This window comes from Pseudophryne corroboree, chromosome 4, assembly GCF_028390025.1.
Source record: "Pseudophryne corroboree isolate aPseCor3 chromosome 4, aPseCor3.hap2, whole genome shotgun sequence".
NCBI classification, from domain to species: Eukaryota; Metazoa; Chordata; class Amphibia; order Anura; family Myobatrachidae; genus Pseudophryne; species Pseudophryne corroboree.
In genome coordinates, this window is record NC_086447.1 from 131,935,069 (window position 1) to 131,952,996 (window position 17,928).

The 17,928-nt window shown below is 47.5% G+C and overlaps 1 protein-coding gene across 3 annotated transcripts in view; it reads right to left on the minus strand.

The window, feature by feature from the left end:
* Nucleotides 1-575: 575 nt before the first annotated feature.
* Nucleotides 576-17,928, minus strand: part of ASAP2 (ArfGAP with SH3 domain, ankyrin repeat and PH domain 2) — a 318,205-nt gene continuing 300,852 nt past the window's right edge. For all 3 annotated transcript variants that reach the window (XM_063915446.1, XM_063915445.1, XM_063915447.1), the window contains 4 exons: nucleotides 17,475-17,530; nucleotides 16,325-16,428; nucleotides 12,423-12,545; nucleotides 576-1,175 (listed from right to left, as the gene is read on the minus strand). In XM_063915446.1, the coding sequence (XP_063771516.1) occupies nucleotides 1,101-1,175; nucleotides 12,423-12,545; nucleotides 16,325-16,428; nucleotides 17,475-17,530 (358 nt within the window). In that variant the 3' untranslated portion in view covers nucleotides 576-1,100. The remainder of the gene's footprint in view (nucleotides 1,176-12,422; nucleotides 12,546-16,324; nucleotides 16,429-17,474; nucleotides 17,531-17,928) is intronic.

Sequence of the window (17,928 nt, forward strand, 5' to 3'; positions counted from 1 at the left end):
AATTACAGCTCCTTTTCTCGCGCAGTAAACCCCTGCTACAGCACTTAATGCATTGGTTCCTGGAAAAGTACCTGAAAACGTGGGTTAACGTATTTGTGTCACCCACAATAAGGGCACTTAACGTGGATTTCTGTTCGAGCCTGAGGCTCAAACCGAAATCCACGTTAATGCGCAAACTACAAGTTTATTGCAGGTTGCCACTGAACAGCCTTCGCAGATCAATTCACCTGCACTTAAAAATTACCGCTAATTGAATCTGGCTCTAAGACACACATCAGGTGAAAAAGACGCTCAAGGCGAGACGAGTCACAGCTACCTGATGCGCCAAGAAGGCCACATCTGGACTGTAGGCCTGTAATCGATAATAGACAAGCATTTAAAAATATGCCAGCATAAAATGGAACACTCATCAGTTCTCTGTGGGGCTCTGAATAATTTTTAGGATACTCCCCGATACAACGAATGTTTCTAGTGCCTTACAGTGGTTACAAGAAAAAAAATACTACATGACCTCCGTCCTTGGCCATACAATAATGCTAGCATCCAAACGAAATTCAAGATACGCAATATACAGGTTTATTCGATTCGTCTGGTTATTTATTAGCAAATCACACAGAGCTAAACGATTAGTTCCATAAAAAAGTAGAGTTAATTATATAGAAAAAATAATAATTCCTAAGAGTCATTAATCCTTTAGCTGCAGGTGAATATACAGTGCATTGCCCTGCAATGTAGCACAGTTCCTCTGTAACAAGGAGTGGAACCTAAGAAGAGATACATACACTGTTAATAAGCCATTGGTCATATAAAGGCAGGGTGGTACAAAAGGTCCTCACAGGACAAGACTGCAGAAATCTCTAGTTTTCAACAAAAATATCTACATCTGATTGGCAACAAACTTCCTTATAGGAACAATAAATATACAATGGGTTTCCGGGGAAACGCAGTCCTCAGGAATGCTGTAAGGTAGTGAGTGATGCTGTACGGTAGACAGATGGCTCTAGGTGTATCCAGCTCTTCCCTCTGCCCTCTTTGTGAAGGAATTCTGTGTAGCCGGTCTCAGGCAATCAATGCCCTCATCCTTTGTAGTAGTGGTTGGCTCATTCAGCAAAGAAGTGCACAAAGGACACAGGGAAGGCTCCTCTCCGCGATGGCTCACCGTCTACGTGTCCAATCTGCAAAATATTCATCAACAGTGTAAACCTGGCCAGTAATTCATAATACAGGTTGAGTATCCCTTATCCAAAATGCTTGGGACCAGAGGTATTTTGGATATCGGATTTTTCCGTATTTTGGAATAATTACATACCATAATGAGATATCATGGTGATGTTACCTAAATCTAAGCACAGAATGCATTTATGTTACATATACACCTTATACACACAGCCTGAAGGTCATTTTAGCCAATATTTTTTTATAACTTTGTTCATTAAACAAAGTGTGTGTACATTCACACAATTCATTTATGTTTCACATACACCTTATACACACAGCCTGAAGGACATTTAATACAATATTTTTAATAACGTTGTGTATTAAACAAAGTTTGTGTACATTGAGCCATCAAAAAACAAAGGTTTCACTATCTCACTCTCACTCCAAAAAGTCCGTATTTCGGAATATTTGGATATGGGATACTCAACCTGTACACACATGTGCCATCATTAAACTTGCCATGTATTGCGCACGGAAAGGTCTTATATTTAACAATAATAAAAGGAGAGTTATGGTAGACTTAACATTGTTAACCCCCTTTCTGTGAGGTACATTGGGTTCCACAGGGAAAACATCGGGGTGCAGAGTGGATCTTGATCCAGAGGCACCAATATGCTAAAGCTTTAGCTGTCCCAGGATGCATTGGGGCCTCCTCTATAACCCCGCCTCCAGGCACTGAGAGCTCAGTTTTGTGAACCAGCCCAATGCAGGAGCAGGCAAGAGAGAAGGCAGATGTTAGTCACATAGAACCACATTCTCACGACAGGAGAAGGTACCAGCGGCTAATGCCATACAACCCAAAGAAGCTAGGTGCGTCAGGGTGGGCGCCCTGCGGAACCCAATGTACCTCGCAGAAATAGCATTAACAATGGTAAGTCTACCATAACTTTCCATTTCTGCAGCAGGTTACATTGGTTTCCCCAAGGAAAACATCGGGGATGTCCTAAAGCAGTTCCTCAAGGGAGGGGATGCACCTTAGCGGATGTTAGAATCCGGTGTCCAAAGGAAGCATCCTGGAAGCTGAAGGTATCAAAGGCATAGAACCTAAGAAACGTGTTCACAGAGGACCTCGTAGCCGCTTTGCACAATTGTTCTGCGGACGCGCCATGGCAGGCCACCTAAGAAGGTCCAACAGACCGGGTAGATTGGGCTTTAATAGCAGCAGGAGCTGGGAGTCGAGCCTGCGTATAAACTTGTGAAACCATTCTAATCCATCTGGCCAAGGTCTGCTTATTTGCAGGCCAGCCACATTTGTGGAAACAAAACAGGACAAAAAGGGCATCTGACCTCCTGATAGAGGCAGTCCTCTCCACATAGATATGGAGAGCCCTGATTACATCAGCAGGTCGTCCAAGTACGGCAGGATTCTGACTCCCTGGCGACGGAGGTGGGCCGTCATCACGGCCATGACCTTGGTGAAGATCCGAGGAGCCGTAGTCAGTCCAAATGGCAGAGCATGGAACTGGTAGTAAAGGTCACCAATAGCAAACCGCAGGAACTGCCCGGATATACAGCATGCATACCATATAGTATCCGGGTTGGATAGCCAGTACAATGTCCGGGTCCGGGTTGGATAGCCAGTACAATGGAGTGCAGCGTTTCCATACAAAACCTTGGCGCACTCACAAACTTGTTCAGAAATTTGATATTTAGTATAGGCCAGAAGGATCCATTGGGTTTCGGGACCAGAACCAGGGTTGAGTAATAACCTCTACCTCTCTGGGACTGAGGTAGGGCCGTAGTGCAGAACAGACGAGGGGGACGTCTCTTGAAGGATACTGCATACCCTTGAGAGACAACTTCCAGTACCCATGCGTCTGAAGTGGTCTTTAACCAGACCTGGGTGAACTGTAGAAGTCGGCTTCCCACCCTGAGATCCCCCAGAGGGACGCCTGCCCCGTCATGCAGCAGGCTTGTCAAGTTTTGAAGCAGGCTGATGGGCTGCCCAGGATTGTTTCGCCTTGGGCTTTGTGATTTTGGGAGCACGAGATTGTCTCGGGTATGAATGACCTTTTGCTTTCTCTTGAGGCCCGAAAGGAACGAAAAGTGGTACCTTTTGCCTTCTGTGCAGAAAGATTAGTAGTGGGGAGAAAACACGTCTTAGCGCCTGCTAATTCAGACACTATTTTATTTAGGTCTTCTCCAAACAAAATGTCCCCAGTAAAGGGGAGTACCTCCAAGGTCTTTTTGGAGTCCAGGTCCACTTTCCACGACCTCAACCAGAGTATGCGGCGAGCCAGGACAGACGTGGTCGACGCCTTGGCTGCCAATACACCTGCCTCAGAGGACGCTTCCTGAAAGTAACAGGCGACGGTGGTGGTAATGTGAGACAGGTATTGTCTGCCATTGTCAGATATATCCTCGGGCAGCTCTTCCTCTAATGCCTGAACCCACACCTCAATACCTTTTGCAGCCCAGGAGGCAGATATAGTGGGTCTATGAATAGCTCCAGTAAGGGAGTATATAGAATTTAGGCATCCCTCCACACGCTTATCTGTCGGTTCCTTCAGTGAGGCGACAGGCAGAGTGGATGACACCACAAGAGGGGTAACGTGAGAATCCACCAGCGGTGGAGTCTCCCATTTGTTACATAACTCTGCAGGGAGAGGATATCGAGCCAAGGCCCATTTAGGCAGAGGGAATTTCTTCCCTCTGCCTAAATATACCAGGGTTCCCGTCTGATGTTCACAAGATGATCAGAATGGGGTAATACAGTTTTAACCACCTTCTGCTGTTTAAACTTATTAGTTTTCTTTGCCACAGTAGTGGAATCCTCATCATCAGTGAATTGAAGGATATGCTTAATAGCAGCCACTAAAGCAGGGACATCAATCTGCAAGGGAGAATCCTCATCAGTAACACAGGATTCAGTGTCTGACAGGACCGTATGCTCCCCCTCGTCTTCAGATGAAACATCAGAGAGGTTTGTGGATTGCGAGGAGGACCCAGAGACACGGGAGTGACCTGGTGTAGATTTCTGATTTAATTGCTGCAGTTGGTTAGACAAATTTTCCGCCCAAGGCGGATTAACCATAGGGACAATAATAAGAATTTACTCACCGGTAATTCTATTTCTCATAGTCCGTAGTGGATGCTGGGGACTCCGTAAGGACCATGGGGATTAGCAGCTCCGCAGGAGACTGGGCACAACTACAAAGAAAGCTTTTAGACTACTGGTGTGCACTGGCTCCTCCCACTAAGACCCTCCTCCAGACTTCAGTTAGGATACTGTGCCCGGAAGAGCTGACACAATTAGGAAGGATTTTGAATCCCGGGTAAGACTCATACCAGCCACACCAATCACACCGTATAACTCGTGATACAATACCCAGTTAACAGCATGATAACAACTGAGCCTCTCAACAGATGGCTCAACAATAACCCTTTAGTTAAGCAATAACTATATACAAGTATTGCAGACAATCCGCACTTGGGATGGGCGCCCCGCATCCACTACGGACTATGAGAAATAGAATTACCGGTGAGTAAATTCTTATTTTCTCTAACGTCCTAAGTGGATGCTGAGGACTCCGTAAGGACCATGGGGATTATACCAAAGCTCCCAAACGGGCGGGAGAGTGCGGATGACTCTGCAGCACCGAATGAGAGAACTCAAGGTCCTCCTCAGCCAGGGTATCAAATTTGTAGAATTTTGCAAAGTTGTTTGCCCCTGACCAAGTTGCAGCTCGGCAAAGTTGAAGAGCCGAGACCCCTCGGGCAGCCGCCCAAGAAGAGCCCACTTTCCTCGTGGAATGGGCTTTCACTGATTTAGGATGCGGCAGTCCAGCCGCAGAATGTGCAAGCTGAATCGTACTACAGATCCAGCGAGCAATAGTCTGCTTAGAAGCAGGTGCACCCAACTTGTTGGGCGCATACAGGATAAAGAGCGAGTCAGTCTTCCTGACTCCAGCTGTCCTGAAAACATAAATTTTTAGGGCCCTGACTACATCCAACAACTTGGAAGCCTCCAAGTCATTTGTAGCCGCAGGCACCACGATAGGTTGGTTCAGATGAAAAGCTGATACCACTTTGGGGAGAAACTGGGGATGGGTCCTCAATTCTGCCCTATCCATATGGAAAATCAGATAAGGGCTTTTACATGACAAAGCCGCCAATTCTGAAACACGCCTGGCCGAAGCCAAGGCCAACAACATGACCACTTTCCACGTGAGATATTTCAAATCCACGGTTTTCAGTGGCTCAAACCAATGTGACTTTAGGAAATCCAACACCACGTTGAGATCCCAAGGTGCCAGTGGAGGCACAAAAGGGGGCTGAATATGCAGCACTCCCTTAACAAAAGTCTGAACTTCAGGTAGTGAAGCCAATTCTCTCTGGAAGAAAATCGATAGAGCCGAAATCTGGACCTTAATGGAACCCAATTTAAGGCCCATAGTCACCCCTGACTGTAGGAAGTGCAGGAACCGGCCCAGCTGAAATTCTTCCGTTGGAGCCTTCCTGGCCTCACACCACGCGACATAATTTCGCCATATGCGGTGATAATGGTTTGCGGTTACTTCTTTCCTAGCTTTTATCAGCGTAGGAATGACTTCCTCCGGAATGCCCTTTTCCTTCAGGATCCGGTGTTCAACCGCCATGCCGTCAAACGCAGCCGCGGTAAGTCTTGGAACAGACAGGGACCCTGCTGCAGCAGGTCTTGTCTGAGCGGTAGAGGCCATGGGTCCTCTGACATCATTTCTTGAAGTTCCGGATACCACGCTCTTCTTGGCTAATCCGGAACAATGAGTATCGTTCTTACTCCTCTTCTCCTTATTATCCTCAGTACCTTTGGTATGAGAGGAAGAGGAGGGAACACATAAACCGATCGGTACACCCACAGTGTTACCAGAGCGTCCACAGCTATCGCCTGCGGGTCTCTCGACCTGGCGCAATATTTTTCTAGCTTTTTGTTTAGGCGGGACGCCATCATGTCCACCTGTGGTTTTTCCCACTGGTTTACAATCATTTGAAAGACTTCTGGATGAAGTCCCCACTCTCCCGGGTGGAGGTCGTGCCTGCTGAGGAAGTCTGCTTCCCAGTTGTCCACTCCCGGAATGAACACTGCTGACAGTGCTAACACGTGATTTTCCGCCCATCGGAGAATCCTTGTGGCTTCTGCCATCGCCGTCCTGCTTCTCGTGCCGCCCTGTCGATTTACATGGGCGACCGCCGTGATGTTGTCTGACTGGATCAGTACCGGCTGGTTTTGAAGCAGGGGTTTTGCCTGACTTAGGGCATTGTAAATGGCCCTCAGTTCCAGAATATTTATGTGTAGGGAAGTCTCCTGACTCGACCATAGTCCTTGGAAGTTTCTTCCCTGTGTGACTGCCCCCCAGCCTCGAAGGCTGGCATCCGTGGTCACCAGGACCCAGTCCTGTATGCCGAATCTGCGGCCCTCTTGAAGATGAGCACTCTGCAGCCACCACAGCAGAGACACCCTTGTCCTCGGAGACAGGGTTATCAGACGATGCATCTGAAGATGCGATCCGGACCACTTGTCCAACAGGTCCCACTGAAAGGTTCTTGCATGAAACCTGCCGAATGGAATCGCTTCGTAGGAAGCTACCATTTTTCCCAGGATCCGCGTGCAGTGATGCACCGACACCTGTTTTGGTTTTAGGAGGCCTCTGACTAGAGATGACAGCTCCTTGGCCTTTTCCTCCGGGAGAAACACTTTTCTCTGTTCTGTGTCCAGAACCATCCCTAGGAACAGCAGGCGTGTCGTAGGGACCAGCTGTGACTTTGGAATGTTTAGAATCCAGCCGTGCTGTTGTAGCACTTCCCGAGATAGTGCTACCCCTACCAACAACTGCTCTCTGGACCTCGCCTTTATCAGGAGATCGTCCAAGTACGGGATAATTAAAACTCCCTTCCTTCGAAGGAGTATCATCATTTCCGCCATTACCTTGGTAAAGACCCTCGGAGCCGTGGAGAGACCGAACGGCAACGTCTGGAATTGGTAATGACAATCTTGTACCACAAACCTGAGGTACTCCTGGTGAGGATGGTAAATGGGGACATGTAGGTAAGCATCCTTGATGTCCAGCGATACCATGTAATCTCCCTCGTCCAGGCTTGCAATAACCGCCCTGAGCGATTCCATCTTGAACTTGAATTTTTTGATATATGTGTTCAAGGATTTCAAATTTAAAATGGGTCTCACCGAACCGTCCGGTTTCGGTACCACAAACATTGTGGAATAGTAACTCCTTCCTTGTTGAAGTAAGGGCACCTTTACTATCACTTGTTGTGAATACAGCTTATGAATTGCCTGTAACACTGCCTCCCTGCCTGAGGGAGTGGTTGGCAAGGCAGATTTGAGGAAACGGCAGGGGGGAGACGTCTCGAATTCCAGTTTGTACCTCTGAGATACTACTTGAAGGATCCAGGGATCCACCCGTGAGCGAGCCCACTGATTGCTGACATTTTTGAGACGGGCCCCCACCGTACCTGGCTCCGCCTGTGGAGCCCCAGCGTCATGCTGTGGACTTAGAGGAAGCGGGGGAGGACTTTTGCTCCTGGGAACTGGCTGTATGCTGCAGCTTTTTCCCTCTGCCTCTGGGCAGAAAGGACGCGCCTTTAACCCGCTTGCCCCTATTGGGCCGAAAGGACTGTACCTGATAATACGGTGCTTTCTTTGGTTGTGAGGGAACATGGGGTAAAAATGTAGACTTCCCAGCTGTTGCTGTGGAAACGAGGTCCGAGAGACCATCCCCGAACAATTCCTCACCCTTATAAGGCAGAACTTCCATGTGTCGTTTGGAATCTGCATCACCTGTCCACTGCCGAGTCCATAACCCTCTCCTAGCAGAAATGGACATTGCACTATTTTGGATGCCAGCCGGCAAATATCCCTCTGTGCATCCCTCATGTATAAAAGTGTGTCTTTTATATGCTCTACGTTTAGCAAAATAGTGTCCCTGTCTAGGGTATCTATATTTTCTGACAGGGAATCTGACCACGCAGCAGCAGCACTGCACATCCAGGCTGAAGCTATAGCCGGTCTCAGTATAACACCTGTGTGTGTATATATAGATTTCAGGATAGCCTCCTGCTTTCTATCAGCAGATTCCTTCAGGGCGGCCATATCCGGAGACGGTAGTGCCACCTTCTTTGACAAGCGTGTGAGCGCTTTATCCACCCTAGGGGATGTTTCCCAGCGTGACCTATCCTCTGGCGGGAAAGGGTACGCCATTAGTAACCTCTTAGAAATTACCAGCTTTTTATCAGGGGAAGCCCACGCTTCTTCACACACTTCATTTAACTCTTCAGATGGAGGAAAAGCTACTGGTAGTTTTTTCTCTCCAAACAAAATACCCTTTTTTGTGGTACCGGGGGTAACATCAGAAATGTGCAACACATTTTTCATTGCCTCAATCATGTAACGTGTGGCCCTACTGGAAGTTACATTAGTCTCCTCGTCGTCGACACTGGAGTCAGTATCCGTGTCAACATCTGTGTCAACCATTTGAGGTAGCGGGCGTTTTAGAGCCCCTGATGGTTTTTGAGACGCCTGGGCAGGCACAGGCTGAGAAGCCGGTTGTCCCACATTTGGTATGTCGTCAAACCTTTTATGTAAGGAGTCGACACTATCACGTAATTCCTTCCACAGCACCATCCACTCAGGTGTCGACCCCGCAGGGGGTGACATCACATTAGCATCTGCTCCGCCTCCACATAAGCCTCCTCATCAAACATGTCGACACAGCCGTACCGACACACCACAAACACACAGGGAATGCTCTGACAGAGGACAGGACCCCACAAAGCCCTTTGGGGAGACAGAGAGAGAGTATGCCAGGACACACCAGAGCGCTATATAACACTGGGATCCCACTATCAATGAGTGTTTTCCCTATAGCTGCTTTTTTATATATATTATATATATATATATAATATCTATACTGCGCCTAAATTTAGTGCCCCCCCTCTCTTTTTTACCCTTCTGTAGTATTCAGACTGCAGGGGAGAGCCAGGGAGCTTCCTTCCAGCGGAACTGTGAGGGAAAAATGGCGCCAGTGTGCTGAGGGAGAAGCCCCGCACCCTTTTCGGCGGACTTTCTCCCGCTTTTTCTGTAATACTGGCAGGGGTAATTTTACATCTATATAGCCTGTAGGACTATATATGATGTATATTTGCCAGCCAAGGTGTTATTTATTGCCCTCAGGGCGCCCCCCCCCCAGCGCCCTGCACCCATCAGTGACCGAAGTGTGAGGTGTACATGAGGAGCAATGGCGCACAGCTGCAGTGCTGTGCGCTACCTTGGTGAAGACCGAAGTCTTCTGCCGCCGATTTACGGACCTCTTCGTGCTTCTGGCTCTGTAAGGGGGACGGCGGCGCGGCTCCGGGAACGAACACAAAGGTCGGGTCCTGCGGTCGATCCCTCTGGAGCTAATGGTGTCCAGTAGCCTAAGAAGCCCAAACTACCAACTGTTAGGTAGGTTCGCTTCTTCTCCCCTTAGTCCCTCGCTAAGGTGAGTCTGTTGCCAGCAGATCTCACTGAAAATAAAAAACCTAAATATACTTTCTTTCTAGGTGCTCAGGAGAGCCCCTAGTGTGCATCCAGCTCAGCCGGGCACAAGAATCTAACTGAAGTCTGGAGGAGGGTCTTAGTGGGAGGAGCCAGAGCACACCAGTAGTCTAAAAGCTTTCTTTATAGTTGTGCCCAGTCTCCTGCGGAGCCGCTAATCCCCATGGTCCTTACGGAGTCCCCAGCATCCACTTAGGACGTTAGAGAAATGTGGTGGAAGTGGCACCGGTGGTCCCACAGGTGGGCGCTAGGCGTTCCACCGTGAACACAGCCCAAGGTGGCTCCTGTGTAGATGCAGGAGCTGCGGACTGACTGGGAGGTGCATGGCAATTAGTACACAGACCATCATATAACACTTCCCCCTCTGGTAAATCCTTGGAGCATGTTCTGCATGATGCAGGAACTTCCACTGATTTACAGACCTTTCTGTTAGAAATTATGTGAGAATGCAAAATCAGGGCTACTTAGTATGATAAAGCCAGACAAATTACAATACCTGCGAATAGAATCAGGTATTATGTGACTAACACAGCAGAATGTACGTATTTGATAAATACTGTGTAATACTATATTATTTGACCCAAACGCAATTAGCCCAGGGTACAAAATATAGTGACAGTTATATCTGGGAAACACTGAGAGTGAAACCACACAGCAGATACAGGCACACACAGTCACAGGCAATGCAGAAATGATTACCAGAATAAAGCTGCACTGGACTAGTATATATACATATATATCACAGCGCTGTCAGTGACCGGAGGATATATCAGAATACTCGTAAAATATTTTCTGTAATGGTACACTCTTTCTTAACTAACGCTGTCTGTATCAAGACATGTAGGATACTCAAGTGTTTGTAAAGTCTCAGCGCTGTGTACACGCCGCTTTACAAGGGAGACCTTGCCCTGCAATCCCGGAGACCAGTAGCAGTTATGCTCAGAAGATGGTGCTCAGCGTCTCAGTCAAGGAGTGAGGGAGAGTGTGAGGAAGCTCCAGGGCGGGAAATCTACAGTGAGGTTGCGCCATGGGCCAGGGGAGGGGCTACAGGTCAAGCGTCGCCTCCCCTTTGCTGGACTTCCACCCCAGGTACTAGCGAGCCTTATTTAATTGGGTGTTAGTACAACCACCCTGTGCTCTATTGCCCTGTTGGTCTAGTGCAGTCCCTGCCCAGTGACAGCACCGCGACCTGTCTCCCTAGGTCGCGGGCGGAACGCAATTTAATAGTGGGTCCTGCCTGGGGGACCCTCTTACCTCCTCCCCGTAGCAGCCACGCGAAGCAGGAGAGCGGTCTGCAACTCTGAGCCTAAGCCGTGACTTCTCCGCCGCAAGTACCCAGGAACGAGACCGCGGGAGTATGCGATGCTGCTTGGGAGGTGATGCAGCTGCAGCGCTGAAATGTCACTATGACTTACAGCACTGCCAGCCCAGCCAGAGATGAAGAAATCTTCTTCAGAAAAGCTTTTTCAGGGCTGCCCAGTGCAGCCCTCCTGTTAGGTGACCTGCTGGCACCAACTCGAAACTGAGCTCTCAGTGTCTGGAGGCAGGGTTATAGAGGAGGGCCAAATGCAACCTGGGACAGCTAAAGCTTTAGCCTGGTGGTGCCTTTGGATCAAGATCCACTCTACACCCCGATGTTTTCCCTGTGGAAACCAATGTAACCTTCTGCAGAAAAGATATTTAATTTCACGCTTTTTACCTCATAACACAGTAGATCTACTGCTTCCATGACTATTTAATTTGCGTTCCGCGGAACACATTACTAATATTTAATGTACATATCTTTAAAAAAAAAAAATTGTAGCTTTTGTTTTCTAAAGTCTGTACTAAAATAATGAGATGTACAGTAATGCTTGTTTTCCAGGAATGTTTTACAAATACTCTAGAAAGTGAACCACAGTTATTGCTTCCAAACAAATACCAACTTTCCCACCCACAAGAACCAAAATGCCTTGTTTACTGCCCATTAGAATTACAGAACCTTTCTACTACACAAAGTATGGCTGGTCCTCATCTCTGTCTACCAGTCATATATCCTCCCACTCACCCAATACTCCTAGTCCTCACCTCTAACTACCACAGTCATGTATTCCCCCACTCACCCAGAACTCCCGGTCCTCATCTCTATCTACCACATTCATATATCCCCAACTCACCCAGTACTCCTATATCCACCAAAACAATGACCACATTTTCCCACCACTTCTGGAGCTCACCTATCTATCCACCATAATCTTTCACTAAGCACTTATTGTCCTCTTCTCTATCCATATAACAAGAACAACTTGTTTGGACCTAACATTTTTCTCCACAACAGTTAAAGAACCTCTCATTCAACAAGCTGGCTCACATTATCTATCCACAACTAGAAAACTCCTCATTATCTGATTCATTTAAGTAAGTCGTTAAGTCACATGATTGGCCTCAATTCACAATAATGATACATCTTATCTCTTGGTCCCCTTCTCTAACCACAAACGATTGATCATCGCAGAGTATCCACTGATGGTCTGCCACCCACAATTACAAAGCAGTACATTCACCCAAGAATCTGTATCATCTTCTATATTCCCCACAGTAATAACACATATCCCTCAACAACAAATCTGGGTTCTCATCTCCATAACAATGAGAATTCCTTATCCCTCCACCATGATCAGTGATGTATACTTACCCACCACTCTTGGTCCTCTTCTCCATCTACCACAATGATTTCTCCCTCTGCAAATGTTAGCTCATCTGGGTTGTCAGCCAAACAATTGTATATTGCTTTCACCCTTTTCGGCTTTACCTTTGCCTACGATATAAACAACAGTTTTCAATTAATGGCATGTCAAACATAATCAGAAATCTGGGGTACACCAATCCTGTTCTATAAACAATGTCACATTAATATATGAATTTTCACCCCAATTTGATCCACTGTTGTTCTTTCCAACATGTCATACAGTAGTATAGAGCAACACTTAGGGGTCTATTTACTAAGCCTTGGAGAAAGATAACGTACCAACCAGCTCCAAACTGTCGTTTTTCAAACCCAGTTTGTAACATGGCAGTTAGGAGCTGATTGGCTGGTATTTTATCTCTCTCCAAGGCTTAGTCTACAAACCTGAATATAAGGCACACAGGGAGAGATGTAGTCTACCCGCACGTATCATGGGGGTATAGTGCTTCCTGTTCAACCGAGGTGAAGCAGGAAGCAATAGCGCCAAGATGTATAAATAGTGGGGGAGTGAAAACTTCCCCATCAAGTAATCCCTGCTAGAGCGCACCTAGGGGGTATTCAGTAGCACTCGTTATTGAGATGCGATCACATCTCCCTGATTTCTCAGGCCCCGCTCTGCGTGTGTGCAGGCGGGGAGATGCGATTGTATCTCCCTGATTTCCCAGGACCCGCTCTGCGTGTGTGCAGGCGGGGAGATGCGATTGTATCTCCCTGATTTCCCAGGACCCGCTCTGCGTGTGTGCAGGCGGGGAGATGCGATTGTATCTCCCTGATTTCCCAGGACCCGCACTGCGTGTGTGCAGGCGGGGAGATGCGATTGCTTCTCAGTTATGCAAGCACCTCTGCTAGATTGACAGACACAGATGGTGATGCGGCGTTGGGCGGGCATGGCGTGGGAAACAAAAGCGGGTTAAGGGCAGCCACTGACTTCACACACAGCCTCTGCGACCCAGAAAATGCCCGCTCTGCATCTACCTTCGCAGCCTGGCTGCGGACGCAGGGGGGCATCCCCAAATCAGCGATGTGATCGCAATTGAATTGTGATCGCATCGCTGCCGCCCATTTACCTGCTGGGAGGACCCCAGCATGCAATTTTATCATTAACAGTTTTTCAATTTTAGCAAAACTGCTTAAGAAGCAGAATGAGGTTCCTAGTGCTGATGCGCTGTGTTTCTCCCTGCAGCTGGCTCCACTTGGCATGCGCAAGATCTCCTATGCAGCCCGCCAAAGCCAGGGACAGAGCTGTTCCTGCTGTGGTGAATGGGCAAGGCCAGCTGCAGCTGTCAAAACTGATAGCTGCAGATGCCACTGACCTTTCATTCATTGGCAGGCCTATTGGCATGCTATCTTGTTGATAGCAGTGTCGATATAGACAGGGGAGCATAGCGCCCGTGTCACTGAACCCACTTCTCCGCAGTATTACATGGGGGAGAAGCGGTATCAGTGCACATAACATGCGTTGATACGACTTCTCCCCCGTAATGCAAAATAAAATATCTATCCCAAGTCATATCAAAATTTTCCGGACAAAGGAGAAGGAGTATCAAGCCTTGGCGAGTGATAATCCGCTTCTGACTGTCATTTATCTATCACAGTATTTGAAAGAACATTTAGAAGCTGCAGGTTGCTTTGGGCAACGTCTCCACTTTATCTCTCTCCAAAGCTTGAAACATCTCTCCCAAAATCTAGTTGACGGAGGGCCTTATTCAGGTCAGATTGCAGAAGTCTGATCACCGCAAACCGGCGATTTTTGTCTGCAGCGAGCGAACCTAAATAGTGCGATCGCATCCCTGAATGATGCAATGCACTGTGATTGAAAGCGGCGGCCGCCGAGGTCTGCGAAGTGATCGCAATTGTGCCGGTCTGCGATGTGATCGCAATTGTGCCGGTCTGCGAAGTGATCACAGCTGAACTGCGATCGCATTGCTGGGCGGCACTTTGCATGCTGGGCAGTCTTGCTCTGCGCTGGTCGGCTTCCAGCATGCGTCAGGAAGCAGCAGCAGATTCTGCTGACCCTGGATGAGGTCCCGAGTTCATAAAAAGGCTGAAATATTATACTAATAATTTAATGAATCGGTACATTCATCAAGGTACTGTATATAACGGCCATTTTGTGACTAATAACAGGATGCCATCAATTTCCATATGACCTAGTGCGAAAATAATGCCAAGAATGTGCTATATGCGTGGATGATGTTTTATAGTGTAACAATGGCGACATACAGAGAAGCCTGTGCCTGAGCGTATGTGAGTACTGAGCTGTACAGGGAGGAAGGGAGCTGCCTATGGCCAATGACTGGACAGTACTGCTCTAAGTCATACCAAGTAGATCTCAGGTACATACACACTATGCCATACACTCCATGAGCGATATTGCACAGTGTTTTCCCTATGATCACCGGGTGGCCGGCCTAGTGCATACACACTATGCGATATTGTACAGCGACGTCATGCCGCCGCCGGCCCGTACATGCAGTTTTGAACGATACTCCAAATTGAGCTGCATGCACAGGCGACGATAACAAGGTGCGGGACCGCGCATCATTCACAGCACACACACTGGGCAGTATTACAAGCCATATCGCTCAGCGGGGTGAAAATGAGCGATATCGCTTGTAATATCGCATACTGTGTCTGCACCTTAGCTGCATATTGTCCGGGACTCTTGATAGTTCTAGGCCTTGGGTTAGGCCCAGTGGCATCCATAGTAGTGGCTGCAAGTTGATTTTGTACGTGCTAACAGTAGTGTCAATGATAGTAGACAGGGCTGTCTTAACAGCAGTGTGGGCCGCTGGGCATATCAATGTACTGGGGCCCCTACCCATCCTCCAGCGGTAGGGGTGGGGGGTGCTTTCAGTGGCAGCTTTGATGTCCCGCGGGCAGCAGGGGGTGTTCTATCTTCCACTCAGCATGTAGGATCTGTAGCAGTAACTCCTGCTAATTACTCCTTTACTACACAGATGAGGCGGGAGGGAAAACACTAAACTGTAGAAAGGGGCATTGGGCTGAATGAAGTGGCCCTGGTACATGACTTCCAGGATGGTAGGGGGTGTTCTATCTTCCGCTTAGCATGTAGGATCTGGAGCAGTAACTCCTGCTAATTACACCTTTACTACAGAGATGGGGCAGGAGGGAGAACACTAAACTGTAGAAGGGGTATTGGGCTGAATGAAGAAGCCCTGGTACATGACTTCCAGAGTGGTAGGGGGTGTTTAATACGTAGGGGAGGGGTGGATAGTGGAGTGGGCTTAATATTCATCATTTTCTGGTGGGAGGGCAGCTTGCTTGACTGCAGATATCTCAAGTTCCTGGAAATAGATTTCTTAGCTTTGAATGGGATAAAAAACTAGAGAGTCCCAAATTTCAGGAGGTTCTGGGGTCTTGGGGATCAGAGTTCAGGTGCCAATGCAATCTACCAACGAATATATAAAACTGCATATTAGGTGTGTGGAGCTGGAGCAGGGACCAGCTGCTGGAAGGCTGATATCTCTGGTTCTGGACATAGTAGAGACAAGCTGCCAGTGTCCACTGAAAGGGGAGAGTCCCACCTTTTGAAATATACCCTCAGAAAAACTATATGTCAGACAGATATCTGACTAGGAAGATAAACTAACAGGCTTGGATGGGGACCACTGCTTTGAAGTCAGATAACTCTGGTTCACCAGGGCCGATTTTCAAAAATCTGGTTCCCCTGGAAAGAGAGGACCCTCAGCTATCAGCCTTTGGTCCTTTTACTCCTGGGGCCCTTGGGCAAGTGCCCTTTGAGCCCATACGAAAAGACAGCCCTGATAGTAGAACATAGCACGGTATTTGAAGGAAGGTTTCATATATGGCACAACATTGCTACTTGCCAGCTGGGACTTCCGCGGCATTGGTGCAGGTGGCTGCAGAGGCACTGTGGCACTAGGTTTAGGTCCAGGCTGGGAAGCAGAGTCAGATGGCGAATCTCCAGTAGCTGTAGAGAAGAGGCACAAGCAAAAGTGAACACAAATGTATTCTCCCTGTGTGCTGGCTGTCTGGGAAAATATATTTATTCTGTTCCATCTTGTGTTATTGGAATGGAGTTAGTTACTAACTGACTAAATATATTCTGGTGCATATATACATGTGTGTGTATATATACATATATATATATATATATATACACACATGTGTATGTATATATATATATATATATATATATATATACATACATACATACACACACACACACACACACACACACACACACACACGCATGTGTGCTTGCAGCAGAGAAATTAGACTGAAAGCTCCAATGGTGCAGGAACTGATGTGTCTGGATAATGCCCTGTGATTGTACAGTGCTGAAGAGGATGATGGCACTATATAAATGAAGGCTAATAACAGTAATAACATTGTCAAGACCATGGGCAATAATTGTGTATGGAGACAAGACTTAAGAGCCCTACACACTCGGTAACCCGCCGCCGAACTGGCCAACGGGGATGACCCGGCGGCGGGGATGGGGGAGCTTCTTCACTTCCCCCGTCACCTGGCTCCATAGCCCTGCATGCTAATATTGACGAGATTGTCCATATTGGCCTGCGGGTATGAACGAGCCGGTACCACCGATGAACGAGTGCGGGGCTGCGCATCGTTCATCGCTGGTGCCTACACACTGAGCGATATGAACGAGTTCTCGTTCATTAATGAACGAGAACGTTCATATCGTTCAGTAAAATCTTTACGTGTGTAGGGCCTATTAGTTGACCATTATATGGCTTTGTAGTTTCTCTGTCTCGTGTATAAAGTGTATAATTCCTCAGACTTGTAGGATAAATGGTTGTTGCTAGCAGTAGTGACACTGTGGGGACATGGCTGCAGAGGGCGCTGTTTCTCAGATTGCTGTCGCTTCCATTACAATCACTGTTGTACAGACAGTGACAGAGGTAGCGCTGTTCCTTTCATAGTTAGTATGTGGTGGAGACATTTTCGTGTTTCCCATCACAGATGTTGCAGACACCATTGTAGGGAACTCACCAGGAGGCTGTAACGCTGCCGGATGTGGCTTTATCATTGGAGCTGGTTTCTCTACCCTGATAAAATTAAAAGCAAACACACACATTTTATTTCACATTTGGAAATTAGATTGGAAATAAAGAGAAAAGAAAACGCTCCGAGATTGTTACCCATCTGCATATCATCCTAAGAATTAAAATAACAATAAGACTGAAAATGAAAATATATGTAAATAGAACACATCTATAAACTTCTCATCTCAGAGCAGTCTTCTGGTATTCAGTGGTGCACAAAGAACGCTAAGAGAATAAAATACAGAGGAGGAGCAGGAGCTCCAACACTTCAATGGTATGACGGGTTTGTCAGTGGTCACTGCAACATTATCCCTCGCTTGTCTATTATGTGCTTGTTCTAACGGAGAATGTGATAGGGCAAGCTATAGCCAATCCAATTATGGGAATGCCCACTGCTGTAC